Source organism: Nicotiana tabacum, chromosome 9 (assembly GCF_000715075.1).
Source record: "Nicotiana tabacum cultivar K326 chromosome 9, ASM71507v2, whole genome shotgun sequence".
NCBI lineage: Eukaryota > Viridiplantae > Streptophyta > Magnoliopsida > Solanales > Solanaceae > Nicotiana > Nicotiana tabacum.
The window spans coordinates 104515214-104532089 of NC_134088.1; the positions used below are offsets into that span (position 1 = coordinate 104515214).

General features: G+C 33.6%; 2 protein-coding genes across 4 annotated transcripts; one reads left to right on the plus strand and one right to left on the minus strand.

Annotated features, from left to right (window-relative positions):
• Nucleotides 1-1528: 1528 nt before the first annotated feature.
• LOC107825723 (putative RNA-binding protein C1827.05c) lies at nt 1529-5727 on the plus strand. Of its 2 annotated transcripts, none has more exons than XM_016652621.2 (9): nt 1529-1663; nt 2117-2234; nt 2811-2925; nt 3050-3105; nt 3855-3902; nt 4007-4104; nt 4456-4525; nt 4727-4837; nt 5421-5727. In XM_016652621.2, the coding sequence occupies exons 2-9, from the start codon at nt 2136-2138 to the stop codon at nt 5466-5468; spliced, it is 645 nt and encodes a 214-aa protein (XP_016508107.1). In that variant the 5' UTR covers nt 1529-1663; nt 2117-2135; the 3' UTR covers nt 5469-5727. The 2 variants fall into 2 exon arrangements, with proteins under 2 accessions (XP_016508107.1, XP_016508108.1); XM_016652622.2 differs by having other exon boundaries at nt 1556-1663; nt 2121-2234.
• A 1639-nt stretch (nt 5728-7366) lies between these two features.
• LOC107825725 (aspartic proteinase 36) lies at nt 7367-11932 on the minus strand. 2 transcript variants are annotated; one of them, XM_016652624.2, is made up of 10 exons: nt 11404-11932; nt 10795-10924; nt 10460-10707; nt 10132-10359; nt 9419-9581; nt 9177-9250; nt 8984-9080; nt 8585-8651; nt 8085-8156; nt 7367-7840 (listed from the first exon to the last, which is right to left on the minus strand). In XM_016652624.2, exons 1-10 carry the CDS (start codon nt 11715-11717, stop codon nt 7665-7667), a joined length of 1569 nt encoding a protein of 522 aa, XP_016508110.2. In that variant the 5' UTR covers nt 11718-11932; the 3' UTR covers nt 7367-7664. The 2 variants fall into 2 exon arrangements, with proteins under 2 accessions (XP_016508110.2, XP_016508109.2); XM_016652623.2 differs by having other exon boundaries at nt 10460-10710.
• Between the last annotated feature and the right edge of the window lie 4944 nt (nt 11933-16876).

The window sequence follows — 16876 nt, forward strand, 5'->3', positions numbered from 1 at the left end:
AGCAACCTCACCTTTTTTCACTATTTGTTTTGATAAAGTAAACAATTGTAGCAAGTATAGAAGAAAATTAGAGAGAGATTTTTATAGATTGATATTGATTTTATAAGAAAATGAAAGAATGATGAGGTATTTATAATAGAAAATAGGAGAAAGTGTAATAATAAAATATTTGGGGTTAAATGGCTATTTTTTAAATAGCCAATGGCTATTTTTTAAACTCCCAACAACATTTTATTTATTTATTTAAAATATCCATTGGGCCCGTTTGGCCCGCCAAGGGACCGGTTCGGTCCCAATCTCTTGGCGGGCCAAACGAGCCCGGTCCTAACGGTTCCTAGCTATGAACCGGCCCACGAGACCGGCACGAGCCCACCGCTAGCGGGCCTAACGATCCCAGCCCATTTAACCCACTTAGCTCGTGGGCCCGACCCACTTGCCACCCCTATTTGGGGCATTGATTTCATGGGAACTTTTGTGAGTTCTTGTGGAAATACCTACATTTTGGTAGTGGCCTTCTTGAAGAAGAATATTTTCACAAGATTTGGTACTCCACGTGCAATCATAAGCGATGGGGGGGTCATACTTTTGCAATAAATCTTTTGACACGTTACTTAGCAAGTATGGTGTTACTCACAAAGTCACGACTCCCTATCACCCACAAGCTAGTAGGCAAGTGGAAGTCTCCAACCAGGAGATAAAGAGTGTCTTGTCTAAAACGGTGAATGCAAATCGGACAGATTGGTCCAAGAAGCTTGATGATGCATTATGGGCTTATCGGACGACTTGCAAAATACCTATCGGAATGTCTCTATACCGGTTGGTGTTCGGAAAAGCTTGTCATCTTCCATTGGAACTAGAGCACAAACCAATGTGTGCTCTAAAAAAGTTGAATCTTGATTGTGATGTAGCCTCTAACTAGAGGGTTGCACATTTGAATAAATTGGATAAGTTCTGGTACCATGCGTATGTGAGTTCGTCCTTGTACAAAGAAAGGATGATATATCTTCATGACTAATACATTTGGAACAAAGAGTTCAAGGTGGGCGATCTTGTATTGTTGTTTAACACAAGGTTGAGAATGTTTCCCGGGAAGCTAAAATCCAAGTGGAGTGGTCCATTTGAAATTGTTGGTGTGACACCTTTTGGTGCATTAGACTTGAAGAATAAAAATAATGAAGTATTTCGAGTCAATGGTCACCGGGTAAAGCACTACTTGGACAAGGTTGGAGATAGCTACATGGTGGCGGTCATTCACTTCATCTGAGGGTATTTTATGTCGTGTTGCGACGTTAAATCAGGCGCTTCTTGGGAGGCAATCCTCTATTATGAAATGGCTAGGGGTACTTTTGTTCAAAATATACCCGCATTTAAATGAAATGGCTAAAGTCTAATAGCTCTTTTAAATTGTGGCTAAACGTTAATAGCAGAGGTAAAAAGTGGCTAATTACTAATATTACACGTAGATATCGCATTAATAAGCCCAATTGTTATTTAGCCCAACAAACTTCAAATTCACAAAGCCCATATACACTCTTCAAATTGGACATAATAATAAACTCAGCATAGGTTTGTTATTCCTGTCACAAACCCCTTAAACTCGCGCTTTGCTCCTCTACATCTCTTTCTCCGGCCGACGCCTCCTTTCTTCAGCTCCCTTATTCTGGTAATAAGTTTACTCAAGACTTCTGTCTAGCTTTGTTCCATAAGGAGAACCTAAATTGTAATTTTAACTAGCTAAATCTACATCCTTCTTTTTTGTTGCTAGTGCGGAAAATAATGGCTCTTTTTTCAGTAGTCGTTTATGATTTTACATGTTAATTTGTATTTTTACTCGCTATCCATGTGATAAATAGGTCCAAATTTGTGGTTGATAATATATCTGGTGAAACTAATGAAACTATTTTAGGTCGACCAAGAGTTTTAACTAGTTAGAATTTGTATTCTTTTTTTTCCTGCTACCTGTGAGTAATAATGGCTCATTTTTATAGTTATTTATAGCTTTTACAGGTTAATTAGCTTTTGAATTGCTACACATATGATAAATGGGTCCAAAAATTGTACTAATATGTTATATTTCCAGTGATAGTAATGAATATATTTTTATTTTTTTGGTTAGCAAGCTTATTTTGACAGATATGGGTGGTGCTAAAGCAAGGAAGAAAGACATAACTAAGAAGTTGAAGAAGGGTGCTACCGAATTATCTGCTTCTAAAGATAAAGCTGCTGACTTTTTGGTATGTTTATGCCATATTACAATTTGCAAAGCGTCTCAATGCTCAAGAAAGAAACATTGAGAACCGTTTTGTTTATTCTCGTTTTTTTTGTTTTTAGACCACAAGTTTCAAAAGTAACTGACCCCAGTCAATAACATCACATAAAATGGAACTGAGAGAGCACTCCCTTCAAGGAATTCTCTCCTCTAGAATAATGGCTGGGGATAGTTTTTTTTTTTGGGTGAAGATGCTGGGACAAAATTTAGTGCAGTCTTTAAGAAATTAAAAGTATTAGCACTACAGTTTAAACAGATTTCGCTGGTATGTAATTTTCAGCCAATGTGTATTATTCATGCTCAGTTATTCCCCACATCGCCCTAATTTACCATAAGGGTATGGGGGGGGGGTGCTTCGATCATATAAAAGCTGCACTCTGTCATTTCCTTTGTTTGCTGTGCTTTGTGTAAACTAGGGTGTCATTACTGTAAAGGCAAAAGTCTATCAGCAGTTTTATTTTTTAAGAAGAGAAGAAAGTAGAGGACTTTCTTTTGGCAATGGCTTACTTTTTCTGCCTTGTGTTTTCCCCATACAAAATAGCCATTGGAAGGTGGGCCGGCTAGGAAACTTCCAGATATTGAAGTGCGGGAAAGTAAAGCGACAGTGTTGTATATTGGAAGGATTCCACATGGATTTTATGAGAATGAAATGGAAGGTTTGCATTCTCACATTGTGTTTTTCTTCCCCTTTCGAATGAGCCCCTTTAGCGTTTATCCTCGTTGTAGCATTACCAAGTTAAATAACTCTGTTGTGTCGTTTTCTGCTGCTGTTGTCTTTAGGTTTCTTTAAGCAATTTGGTACAATAAAGAGGCTTAGACTTGCAAGGAATAAAAAGGTTGATACTCCAACTAATCATTTATGTTTTATTTACTCTTGTGTAGTTTGATTTCTTTGTCTGGTTTTATTTTCTTGACCAGTTTTCATTTGTATGCTTGTTGTCACAATCTGAAAACTTCAGAATTAGAAAGACCCAAGCTTGTCGGAACTGGGCTTACTCAAGTTCCTAAAAGTGATGACATTTCTCATTATCTGTGATTAGTGATAGTAATTTAGAAAGGGTAGCTGCAGTGGCTGTAGATTTTAGCATATGATTAACTGATTCCAGAAAAAAAAAAGAGCACATGATTAGCTGTGGAGCTTTGCTGCAGTATGATTCCGTGTGTGAATATCCAAGTTCCCTACTCCCAGCCACATTTTCCAACAAAAGCCTTATTAGCATTTGCCTAGTGTAGCCCTTTTCTATCATACGTAACTGTAGCGCCAGATATTTTTTTCTTTCGAAAAAAAAGATTGTATCCTTCCCATTCTTTATGGGGTGTTGTAGTCTGTCATCTGTGAAGCTAAAAGCTACTTCCTGTAAATTAGTTTTCCTTTGCGTAAAGATTTTGATGTGTTCATCTTCTGAATATTTAAATTGTGGTCCAAAATTATGTGTGGCTTCGGAACTAAGGGCTTTGAGTAAGATTTATCCTTTAAATCTCTGTTCACAATACACTTCTATCTTTCTTATTGTCTTTCTATGCAGTAATCTTTTGATTTTGTCCTTACTTCCTTCTGTTATCTTGTGTCTTTTCCTCATGACAGACAGGAAAATCAAAGCATTTTGGCTTCATAGAATTTGAGTCCCCTGAGGTTGTTCCTATTCCTGAGCAATTTATCCGTATTTACAGAATCCCAGAATCCATCCGGACATTTTCTTTCCATTATCTTATCTTGGTTTTTTGGGACAATTGCAGGTTGCTAAAGTGGTTGCGGATACTATGCATAACTATCTATTGTTTGAGCACTTGTTGCAAGTTCGTCTTATTCCTCCTGAACATGTTCATCCCAGATTGTAAGAGTTTCATTTTTTAAAATGAATTGTTATGGATTAAATTCATCTTTTAATTTCACATTTTTTTGGATCGCTAAGTGGAAGAGCTCTTCAACACTCTCTTCTTTTCCTTTGTTCTTTCTTTTTTGTTTTCTTTTGGGGGGGAGGGGGGAGTTGGTGCCTAAAACAATATTAGGTGACTAGTCTTCCATTTCTAACCTTGTCATTCTTATTAAAATGAATCTGCTACTACGTGTCCTTGCTTAGGGATGGTAATGGCTTGCAAAAGACTTGTTAAAAAGAAGACTATAATGGCTTGCTGAAGTGGTGGTTGAATTAATGTTTTGCTCTAATTTGTATATTTGGTTCCAGGTGGAAAGGTGTGAACCGCTGGTACAAACCGTTGGATTGGGTGAAAATTGAAAGGAAGCGTCAAGACAAGGTAGGGTTTTGACCATGCGTGTGTGTGAGATATACAGATATTTACATGATTGTGCAAAAGTTCGAGATACATTGCTTTTTGTTCTATGAGCTCTCAAGTTTACATAGTAGTGCAAAATGTGAGATACATGGTCTGGTAGTCCTATGAGGTCTCATTGACCCTTTTTAAATATAAACTAAATGAATGCTGATAACTATCCAGGAAAGAACATTAGAAGAGCACAACAGGTTGGTTGAAGGAATTCTAAAACGTGACAAAAAGAGGCGAAAGAGGATCGAGGCAGCTGGAATTGATTATAAGTGCCCAGAAATGGTAAGAGACACAGTTTCTTTATTACATGTACTAATATCTTGTGCTGCAAAGTCTACTTATTTATTGCATGTTCCTAACTGGTCCAGGAACTACCTTTTTTTTTATCTTTGGCTAATTTGGCAGTTATTTGAATAGTATTTCTGTTGCATGAGAAATCATTTAATGATTGATCATGATGTCTTTGTTGAATAGGATATATTACACAAGAATTGTTTACAAATAAAATTAAGGAATTTGCTTGTATAATCTCAAGGATGGTAAAAAAAGGGTTGTTCCATCAGAAACATATAAAACGGCAAAGAAGGCATCATGCTTGAGAAATCTATGTTTAAATAGCCATTCCTTCAGAGGCATAAAATATGAGATTTTAGATGTGTTTCATAGTACATGAAGCTGTTGTATTTTATATAATAAACAGCATATATAGAATGTCTTAAGCTCAAGAAGATAGAAAGTAAACCTTCAAAACTTATTTAGGCAGACGGAAAAGTGGAATGCCGTCCTAACACTTCTGGAATTAGGTGTTGAAAGTTCCGATTAGGAAGCATAAAAGTGTATTTAACATTTACAATGTAATTTGCAGGTGGGTGCAATTCAGGCTGCTCCAAAGAAGATCAAGTTTGCAGATTAGATCATTCTAAGGCTAGTATATGCGCCAAAAATAGTATCTATGGCAACAAGCAGATCAATAATGTAGCCGCTGATTTGGAAGGTTGCCGGCCACATTATTTTGCTACAGTGTATGCTGCCAATGATCTCTGGACTATCGATAACCTTGGATTTCTTCAATTTTGACAATGAGAAGACGAGGATGAATTTTGCATTTTATATATGATTGTAAACCGTGAATCTATCATCTATTTACTGTAGAGCAGTTGCTTTTCTTCTTTTGTCCTAACCTCAATCAAAGCTATCAGAAACTTCTTTTTCTTTCTAACGTGGGTTCAGGTTTTCTTTCAAAAAATGATCCTACGACTTTACTATTTGTATGATTGTATCGAATATCGTTCATTAGGAAAAAATTAATGCTATGAAAACTGTGGAATTTACCCCCTTTTCGTTTTTAGATCAAATAGTATTTACAGTATTTGTCTAGTACTAATTGGGGAAAATTGACCTTTTATAGTGACGATAGTAGGCCATTGACTTTTTATTATAATGAAAACATTCGCTGGAATTTGATCTTACTTTTAATCATCTCACAAAATGCCTTAGCGCGTATTACTCGATACATTCAAGCCTCGGACGTAATACAAAAAGAGATAACAGACATGTTTCTATTAGTGACCTACAGTACTATTTTTCTCTGAATTTTATTTACTTGAACATCCTTTTCCTTCCCTGCGATCCAAATAAGTTGGTAAAGCCAACGCAAGATTAGGGCCGTACCCTTCATTCTATGGTGACCCAAGCTCGAGCTGGCTTCTCGGGAAGCCTGTTCCCAAGGAGCTCACGGCCCAACTTGCCTGCCAGCGGTAGTGGGAATTCTCCCATTTCTTGGTCAAAGACTTGGGAGATAGATCACATCTTGGCCAAATGCCAATCCTCCTAGTTTGAAAGAGAAAGAATGCAAATGTGCGAAAAAGATCACTCCTAACTAATCGGGTGTCACGTTTTATCTTTTTATACTGCCCTATTCTTGTAGATAGATCAAGAAAGAACCTTTGTATCGAGATCCTATAACTATTGATTCTAATTATTCTTTTTTTATTTTTGCTTTCATCGAATATGTCTTAGGATCCACGTGTTATGTAACTTTCTATGTATTTTATTTTGGCAATCGTGTGAATGTGTGATATATCCTCCCTAGTTCCTACTCCAATATTTTGTTCCTCTATTTCTATCCGTCCTCTTATCTTAGAATTTCTTCTCTTTTTGCGATAATATTGCATACTTTTTATTTCTTGTCGTCCTCAATTCTTTTATTAATTTTTCTTTAGATTTTGTAATATCACCAATCAAAGGAAAATTAATTTTAATCTTTGAACATTACTTCATATCAATTATTATATATGATCAATATTGATTGAGAACCTTAATGGCTAAGAGTTGAAAAGTTTCAACGCCCGTCTTACTCTTATTCCAGTTTTATCTTACGTTACATATTTTATGCATTGTTAATTTTAACAAATGATAAGTATACATCAAGTTCAAATACAGCATGTTATAAAACTTTATTAGTTTTCTTGAAAAGTTTATCCTAGTTTAAAAAAATCCACTAAATCTCTCTAAATGTTTGATCACATCTTTAGTTATTATTGTATATTAACTTAGCTCGTTGTAAAATCCCATAAACATCAAATACTGAATCCGTTTCATTTTATTAAAAAGGAGCTGAATGCTGATACACGTGGTGTCCAGCAATTTCAGTACGAGGGCACTTACATATACCTACCATACCCCCAAAAAATGCAAGAAAACGTCACAGGCAAGACACGAAACATACCTTTGTTCCCTTTTATATTCACAACACACAAGACAAATACTTTTCCATCAGCTGGCTGAAGAAAACTTAATGAGTGTGCAGAGTATTTAACAAAATTTTCATTCCAAAAAAATCAAATGTTTCTCTATACGGATAATATTGTAATACACATGTGTATAAATCTACTTTACATGAAATTTTAACCACTACATGAGTCTATAAGTTGAACAAACAACATATCTAAGGCTACCATTAAAGGCACCTAAAAATTTTGCAATCCAGATCTGAAGACAGATCTTCATCGATCGCTGTAAATAAATAACTACAGGGCAGTCAGCTATACAAAAAAAAATTAAAAAAAATACAAAAAAGAGAAAATTGAGCAGTTTGATACCTAAGCTGTTACAAGACTGAGTTAGTGCCACGCACTAATACATGTAAGACAGAAGTTAGAATGAAGCTTAATAACAGCTTGTAAGAGTCAATACGCGGTGAACTGTTGTTACCGATCTGTCCTGCATTGACATACTCAGTTTTCCCTCTGCTTGTGGTTGACGAAACATTAACAGCCTGCGAACCTGATATTTAAACAACAGGACGTGTGTTAGCATAACTTGATAACTGACTGAACTTATACTTTAATATACCACAGAGACTAACTATTTCGTCTATTGCAAAAAGTTCTTTTTCCTGGTAGTACATTTGAATCCTGAAATATAATACTGTATATCGAGTTCAGTCAAGTATTTACAACTTTAAAAGCTGTAAGCAATGTGTACTTATTGAGTTTGGCCAAAAATCATCTGAATAACAATGACTTACAATCGTAATTGGCCCATCCAATCCGTTGTCCAGCCAAATCGTAAACAATAATCTTGTCTTTTAGAACAAGGTCTGCACATAAATATAAACATATGAGTCAAAAATAATAAACTACAATGACGCAATCATCAAAACAAATGCTTATTAACATATATCAAATATGTAATAAGAATTATGAGTCACGAAAGGGATCAAAAGAAGTACGGGCAAAAACTGTAGCGTAAAAAAGAGATCCCACAGTCACATATGAAAACGAAAGCAATAACGAGCACAAATCAGGTAAACGTCTATCAGGTGAACTGGTATAGGGAAATTTTTTGTTGTTATAGTCCTTTAAAATTAACAGGATGTATACGAATCTCAATAACCAATTTAGCTCAGTAACATAGCAAGTAGAAATCAAAGAAAGAGATTGTGCCATGAGAAACACAAAAAAGGGAGTTCGAAACTGAGATCAGGTGCAGGGAAAAAGTCCACTCGTTTGACTTAAAGGAGATTACCTCCTAAAATTGTCAATCCTTGGCCCGGAATTTTCTGAAAGCCCATGCACCAGACAGCGGCGCCACCCTACAAAAGCAAGTGGCTAACTGAGTGCAAAACTAATTAAAAGCAATAGATTACTTTGACAAGTAGATTGCAGCTGCAATCACAATTAAATAGCTTTTGGCTACAGTCAAGTTTGGTGAACATAATGGAATAAAACATTGACAAAATAAAAAGTACCACATTAACGAATTTCTCTCATTCTTCGAAATGATAACTAAATGATAATTAGAAGTAAGTTTTGAGCAGGTCGACATGCTTAAAATATACCATAAGTAGGTAAAATAGGGGCAAATGGAATGAAATCATCTGCAGCTTAAGACTACATCAATTAGTTTAAAGAAAATTCGACTTACAATGGAGTTTTGCTGTATAAGGTAGTCCGCAGCCCTTAATACCATTGTTGCACCACCAGCAAAGGTCAAACTAACTGTTGGAAATATATCACCGACGCTGAGCACAAGAAAGAGGCGCTAGTCATATTTTTGGTACAAACTAAAGTAAAATCATCACAAAGAAATGAGACTGTGTCGAGAAGTTTTAGAAAACCTGGAGGTGGTTAGATAACACTGGTTTCCCTTGGTAACAAGTGGGCGCACATTCTGTGAAACAGCTTGATTGATCTGCACGAGACAAAAGACTGTAAGTCGTAAGGACCATTTCTGATGATATTTACCAACTTTGTTTCAGTAGTACGTTGATAACGGTACAGCTGAAGTGGATTCAAGCGAAACTTTTTCTAAATCACAACTGGCACGGAATTCACAGAATCTGCCTATACGATAACTTACAGCATTAATAAAAGGATCATAAGCTTCTTCAGCAAGATATGCCAGAGTCGTCCCGGAGTCAACTATGGTTCCTCTGTTGCTTGATGTTTCAAATACTTCTGGACTAATAGGCATTGTCTGCCCATTGAGAGCAATACTCTGAAGATTCAAGTTGTAATGTGGCCTGGTAACCCCAAAAAAAAAAAAAACGTGTTACATTCATGGTAAAGTTGGGATATCTCTATTCTCTGGAAATATGTAGGTAGGTGAAAGATATCCGAATCAAATGGTCATATCTATCTCTTATCGAAATTACATTTTCTAAAAATTAGGAAATCACTGACAAGTCATTCAAGTAACCAACTGGAAACCAGTTCTTTAGTCCACAATCTTCATTTCAATTTGAGCAATCAACAGACAGATTGAGTTCAAAAATCAGAAGACAGATGTTCAGTCCAATTCTTGTTTATAATCAAAAATAGGAAACTTCACACAAAATCTGGGTAAGCGAATTTCTTAGTCAAATGTGTGACTTTTGATTGCTTCTTTTTTATCATCTTAGACGAGATCTTGTTAAAGAACTATCAATCAAGAACACCTCTGCTATGCCGATATTTGGCAGAGATCAGTAAGCTTTGCAAGAAGTTTTGGCACAGAAAACGGAGAACATGGTCAGGGATTATCTAGAAAAACAAATGAAGTCATGCAAGCCCACTATGAGAGAGATAACATACTGTGATGGGACAAGTGGAGTGTAAACTAAATTTGGCTCCACAATCTGACCTAGCACCAAGATACCACCTCCGCCGTTACTTCCTTTCAAGCAATGGGAAAACACATTTGGCGTCACTCGTTGGGAGGAAAGTTGTGCGATAACTGATAAGCCCTGCTGCCCAAATCCAAAGATCCCATCAATTGCTCTATCTGGCTTAGTTAGGTCACCGGTCTGTGAAGTGCTACATCTGTGTCATAAAATCCCAACAACAATAAGGTTAAACAGTGACCAGTAGCGGAAAGTTGATAAATTCCCATCTCAAATTATAAAGATGATTGATAGCTCACCCAAAAACAACAGGAGCAGACGAGTTCGACGTCAAAGAATTCCCCACGATTGTATCGAAATGCATAAAATCTGCTACATAATAACCTGATGTCCCACTGCCATCACCATACTGGAACGTGTAACTGCACTGGTTTTGAGTAGAACAACCAGAGTCAGAAGATTGTTCTCCAAGAGCACATCTTTGGTCCGAACATGAGATCGGTCGAGCTGTTGACGAGGTTGATGGATCAAAGAAGTCTAGTTGAATCTGCTAATGGAAAGCAAAATGCAATCAAGCAGTATTCTTACAACTCTACGCTAACATGGCAATTTGCAGGAATAATGGTATCCAAACCTGAAGTCCACTAGAAGTCGGGCAACCATTACAAGAAGCACAACTAACCCACAAGACATCACTCCCAGTATCTATCTGTACATAGAATTCCTTTGGAGGGGAACCCAACTGAACTCTTGTAAAGTAAAGCCTGAAACAAAATGATATCCTCAACTAACATTCACTATGATGGATATATAACTTGTAAATCAATCATAAAACTACTCCAGGAAATGATTACCCTAAGCCAATAGACCAGTAAAAGTAACATTAAACCAAGAAAGATAGGGTAAAACAATCCAGAGGCAATCAATCCACCTTAATACATACTCAAGCTACAAACAATAAATTGAAACAGTAATACAATACTATTGCCACCAGACACTTTCTTTCTCCATTAAATTCATAAAAAAGAAACAAAAAGAGAGCTACCCAATTTCCAATATAAACTTTACATAAAGAAAGTAACCACTATTACCCAAATTATCAATAAACTAATTAATTATCAGCTAAACTTCATGAAACAGATCATCAAGAACAGTTGTTGAAGCTAAAATCATGTCATCATTCAACACTTCACTAATAAAAACAACACAAAATAGAGAAGAATTTGTATTAGTAATTTAATACCCAACAAGAAATGGATCATAAGTGCCTTCAACAGGGAAATCAACAACCCCATAAGAAGATTGCAAGATTCGTCCATGTCTAACTCGGTCACGCGCTTTGAGTTGACTCACTTCAACTCCATGACTCGTCGGAAAAGCTCTTTCTAACGGCAGTGTCATCGTCATTCCATCACTCACCACCGCCGTCGCCGTCGCCGGTAAAAACACACACACAAACACCAAATATACCACCGGCGACATCATCACTTTAAACTCACCGACAGATAAATTTGTATACGTATCTAAAGGTTGGTATGAGACATTTCTAACTAACATGACCAGATGGCATTATATATGCGTATATATATATATATATATATATATATGTATATATATATATATGACGAATGAGTATTTTTGTATGAATAAAGTGAAGAAACAGAGGGAAAAAAGAGGAGGAAAGAATCGAGGGAAAAAGTAAGCACTCTGTTTTTGCTCCTTTTGAGAGAGGAAAAAGAGGAGAGTGAAACGATAACGGAATTTTTTCAAATGGTGGAATTGTGTTGCGTATATATATATATTGTCTAAATATATTATCCAGATGTACTATATGAGTACAAGTTACTTTAATGTATAAATATTATTTAATATTTTGGGAAAGCTTATTTAATGCACGACTCTTACCGTTTCAATTGATATATAACCAAATTTATCTTGCGTAAAGTTTATTAAAAAATACTTTTGGATTTTATAGTATTAAATCTGTCATGAATTTATTGCTAACAGTATGTCGTTGAGATTAAAAAAAAATAAAAATAAAATTAATTTTAAATATAGATTGATGTTATTCTTTTTAATGGACTAATAAAAATTAGTACTCTCTCTGCTCCACAATAAGTGATTTTTGGTTGTTTTCACACAGATTAAGAAATTCACATTTTAACATTCATTAGCAATGAAATCGACCATATTAACATTTATTATCTCTTCACATAAACACTCCTAACACATACTCCAACACTATTTACTCCAATGGCAGTCTAGGAAAAAATAATTAATTCATTCTTGAAATATGAAAAAATCACTTATTTTGGACCACAAAAAATGATCAAAAAATCACTTATTGTGGACCGGAGGGAGTACGACATAAAATGTAACAAAGGTGGAAGCAGGGGCATATTTAGGGGGCCAAAAGGGGTTCACCTTATTCGCCGGAAAATTACACGGTACATATAAGGCAAAATTTATTTTGTATCTTTATATATTATATTTTGAATAGTGGTCAATGAGGTTCGAAATTTTTGCAATGTCATTAGTTTAATTCCCACTAGTCATGATCTCATCAGACACCGTCACTGGGTAGAAGAGTACAACAACAACAAAAAAAACCAATATTATCCCACATAGTAGGATCTAGAAAGGTAATAAGCAAGGACATTAGATTTAAAGGCAAACTAATAAGAAATTCACAAAATAATGCAATCATACTGAGCAACGAATAAAGCAATAACGATAATTGAGAAATAAAAGTAGAAAAAAATGATATAAAATATAAAATGATAAAATTTATTAGAAATTTAAATCAGAAAGCGGTTTGAGTTATAATGACAAAAATCATACATATGTAAAATATCACGTAACTTAAATAAAGTCAAAAATAAAAAATATTAGGCAATGGAAGGATACCAAGCAATAAAGCATCATTTTAAAAGAGGGTTGACTTTAGTAATTAAATCTAAAAATCAAAATTTTAGTAAAAAGTCAAAGGAGAAGAAAAACTTAATTTATAGGGATATAATACAAAAATATCAATTATTAAAAAAATTAGTAGAATTATAACTAATAAAGAAAAAACTAATTTATATTTTGGACGAATTCAAATGAATATATACAATGGAAAAAGTTTCAAGAAAAAAATTTAGGAGTAAGAAAAATATATATTTATATTTATATTATATTAAAAAAAGAGAATTAACAAAAATATTAAGTCAAGTAACAAGCTAATAAAACGTCATAGTAAATTAAAAAAAATACTAAATATAGTAGATTACGTAATAAATAAAAGTGAGAAACTAAAAAGTTATTCGATGACCGTATGAATCTTTTCTAATTATATAAGACTTTTTATTAGGCATGTTTTACTGGATAAAAGGGAATTGAAATTTAATTCAATCAATATGATATAATGTGGTCAAACAAATTAGATAACACAATATGATTTATATTCTACGCTTATCGAGCGGATACTATATTTGTCATAATTAATACTTTGGGAAAGTTTATTTAATACACGACTCTTACCGTTATAATTTATATAATCTAATTTATCTTGAGTAAAGTTTAATAAAAATTACTTTTGGATTTTATAGTATTAAATATGGCATGAATTTTTGCTAAAAGTATGTTGTTGAGATTAAAAAATTAAAAATCAAATTAATTTTAAATATAGATTGATGTTATTCTTTTTAATGGACTAATAAAAGTTAGTACCACATAAAATATAACAAAGGTGGAAGAGTACTACAACAACAATCTAGTGTAATTTTACATAGTAAAGTCTGAGGAGGATAAAGAGTTTGTGGACCTTACCCCTACCTTGTGAAGGTAAAAATACTATTTTCGAAAGAACCCGGGCTCAAGAAAAAAAAAAAGAAGCAGGAATAAAAATTGGAACAAAAGCAAGAAAGGTGGAAGAGTGGATTTTTTTTTCATTCTTTTGTTGAATTTAAGTTATAAATATTGATAATGTAAATAATTAGTCCACTGTAATTGATATTTCATGTTGATATTTCACCAACTATACTATATATTATTGTACCATATAAAGTACAATGAAGATTTACCTATGTTAATGTATACTTTATTTTATAGTGTAAAATTTCGTATATCAGTGAACAAAACTTTTAAATATATATTCATCAAATGTTGTGAAGCATGCTTTCTTTTATTAATTCCATTTTTATTGTTATTTTGGTCCTATATTCCTCTATAGTTGGTTTGTTAGTTGGGGAAGCTTCACTCTGTCAGAGTAAATTAGATTATACTCTAACTACGAATTTTTTAGATTATCTTTCATTACTTGGGATTGTAAGGATTTTTATTTCTATTCCTTGCATTAATAGAGATTCATATAAAAACGAGTTTTACCCATCTGAAACAATCAGTAAAATAATTATCATCTTTGCAACTGGAACTGGGGTGTACAATTAATTAACACTATTTTAACAATTGTAATTATTTATCATTTTGTTTTATTTCTCGCGGCTTGGGAGTTAAACTAATATTTGTCATCGACGATAATGTCGTATAATCCAGCATTTTAAAGCATGGTAGTGTGTATTGACCTTTATAAGGTCTCTGGGTTTATAAATTATACAATCAATATAAATTTATATATAAATGTCCTAATTAATCAATATAATTAAAATAATGAATTTTAATTCATAGGTACGTTGAATATCGTGGATAAATGTGGAATTTACAGGAAATAATTGTAGCCTTGTAGGAAGACATTGTTGAAAGAACAGATACACGTGTAATGGAACGTGATGCAATTTAATTAGGAATTCATTTGATTAAAGTGTTTTCTGTCGAGAAAAATAATAATTAAAGTTAATATTCTGTTTTTTTTTTTGGCTACAAAGGAAAATATAATATCCTGAATATCATTGTTCCTCTAAGTTATCAGATTGCATGAGCTGTTCCCCAGGGAATATTACTTTTCTATTTATGAAAAACAACTCAAATATGGAAGGAAGATGTTGAGCTTGACAGCCAGAAATTATTTCTTTCTACCCCCAAAGCAAAAACACATGCTTATTTAAAAACAAAATAAAAATAAATTGGGGCCAGTGATATAAATTCTTATTCATTTAAGCTCAATTAGTATCATCATCATAGGTAACACCTGTATAGATTTCCTCTTCCGTCATGTCCTATCCTTTGCTAAGTTCGCATTAATTTCAACGATTTGAAAGTCTTTTAGACAACTTTCTTCCATTTGATTTTAGGTCTCCGTCCCCTTTTATAGTTTCACACCTACAAACTGATGCATATGTAGATCGACACATGACATGACTGAATTATCCCAAATGATCTTCTGTCATTTTATCCTCAATGTGTGCTACTTACACCTTTTGACAAATGCGTTAATCTTTAATCTTATCTAATTTTGTGTGACTGTACATCTTAGTATTCATATTTTTGCAACACTCATCTAGTGAATAATGAATATGTTGAACTTTAGTACTCCAACATTCACTAACCATATAATATAGTCGATCGGTCTTATAGCTATTCAAATATAACAATTCAACTGGCCAGTGATATAATCTGCTTTAGATATGTGTATACATCTTTAAAACCGTCATTAGAGTTTGACACATGCATCCTCAAACCTAATATCTCTCTTATATTTGCCAAAATGACTTTTTTCCCTTAATTTGTTTATTTTATTTATTTTTGGATCCAAGTTTTAGAGTTGCAACTGACCTGAGTAAAACAGAAGGTAAACCTGCTTGACATATTTTGACGATATTAATTTTGGACTGTCCAACAAATAAATAAAGAAATTTTAGACATACTCAACTGTGTGTATAAAGACACACTTTCAGCAACAGTCAGATGTGTGTAATATTCAGATGTATTAGTTGGCTTAATCGAAAATGATTGCAGAACTAATTTTGATTCCTACTTTATCAAAAGTAAATTTAACAAAAAGCGTCGATACTGAGATTATGAAAGTGACAATAGTTTATAATATAGTTATTCCATTAATTCTTGCGACCCATTTTATGTAAATGTGTTTCATCGTGCAAATGCATACAAAGTGCAAGCCAAAATATGTGCAAAGTAAGTACCAAAATTATTTTTTAAATGAGTGTGCTGAGAATTTCACTTTTTTTTTTCTCTTCTAATTATAGATGAATGAACTTTCTATCAAACGGATTTCTACCTATCATATTATAAAGGATAAAATTGGAATGCTAATTTTGAGCTTTCCGATCGTAATTTTGAGTAAGTAAGCGACTAGTGATACTCCCTCTCTTCTCATTTCGTTTTCACGTTTTGATTTTCGACAGTCAAATTATACTTTGACCAATATTTTAACATGTATTTTGCACTATATTGGTATGAAAAAATTTATAAATTATAGTACTTTTTGAATAATTTTTAAATATTTAAATTTTAGTTTTAAAATATTAAGATAATTTATTCTAAAATAACTATAAAGATTAATTAAATTGATTCTCAAAACCGAAACGCGACAAACAAAATGGAAACGGAGGGAATAGACTGTAGTATAATTTTGAGCATTCATTGACCACTAGAAAAATTTCTTTCCTTAGCTAAGAGGGTTATCTCCAAAATGGGTCCATACTAGTAGTCTAGCAATAAGAAAATCATTGAGTCACACATCTTTCATATGTTAATTGTTTTGAAATAATAAATAAATTAAAGCCTCAAGCAAATACCAAGAACTTTCTTTGACATTG

Coding starts and splice junctions, on each gene's coding strand:
- LOC107825723 (XM_016652621.2), top strand. CDS start 2,136: ATGGGTGGTGCTAAAGCAAGGAAGAAAGACATAACTAAGAAGTTGAAG. Junction 3,903..4,006: donor TAGAATTTGAGTCCCCTGAG/GTTGTTCCTATT, acceptor GGACAATTGCAG/GTTGCTAAAGTGGTTGCGGA. Junction 4,105..4,455: donor GAACATGTTCATCCCAGATT/GTAAGAGTTTCA, acceptor ATTTGGTTCCAG/GTGGAAAGGTGTGAACCGCT.
- LOC107825725 (XM_016652623.2), bottom strand. CDS start 11,717: ATGTTAGTTAGAAATGTCTCATACCAACCTTTAGATACGTATACAAAT. Junction 9,251..9,418: donor ATGATCCTTTTATTAATGCT/GTAAGTTATCGT, acceptor TGTCTCGTGCAG/ATCAATCAAGCTGTTTCACA. Junction 9,081..9,176: donor TGTTATCTAACCACCTCCAG/GTTTTCTAAAAC, acceptor TCTTGTGCTCAG/CGTCGGTGATATATTTCCAA.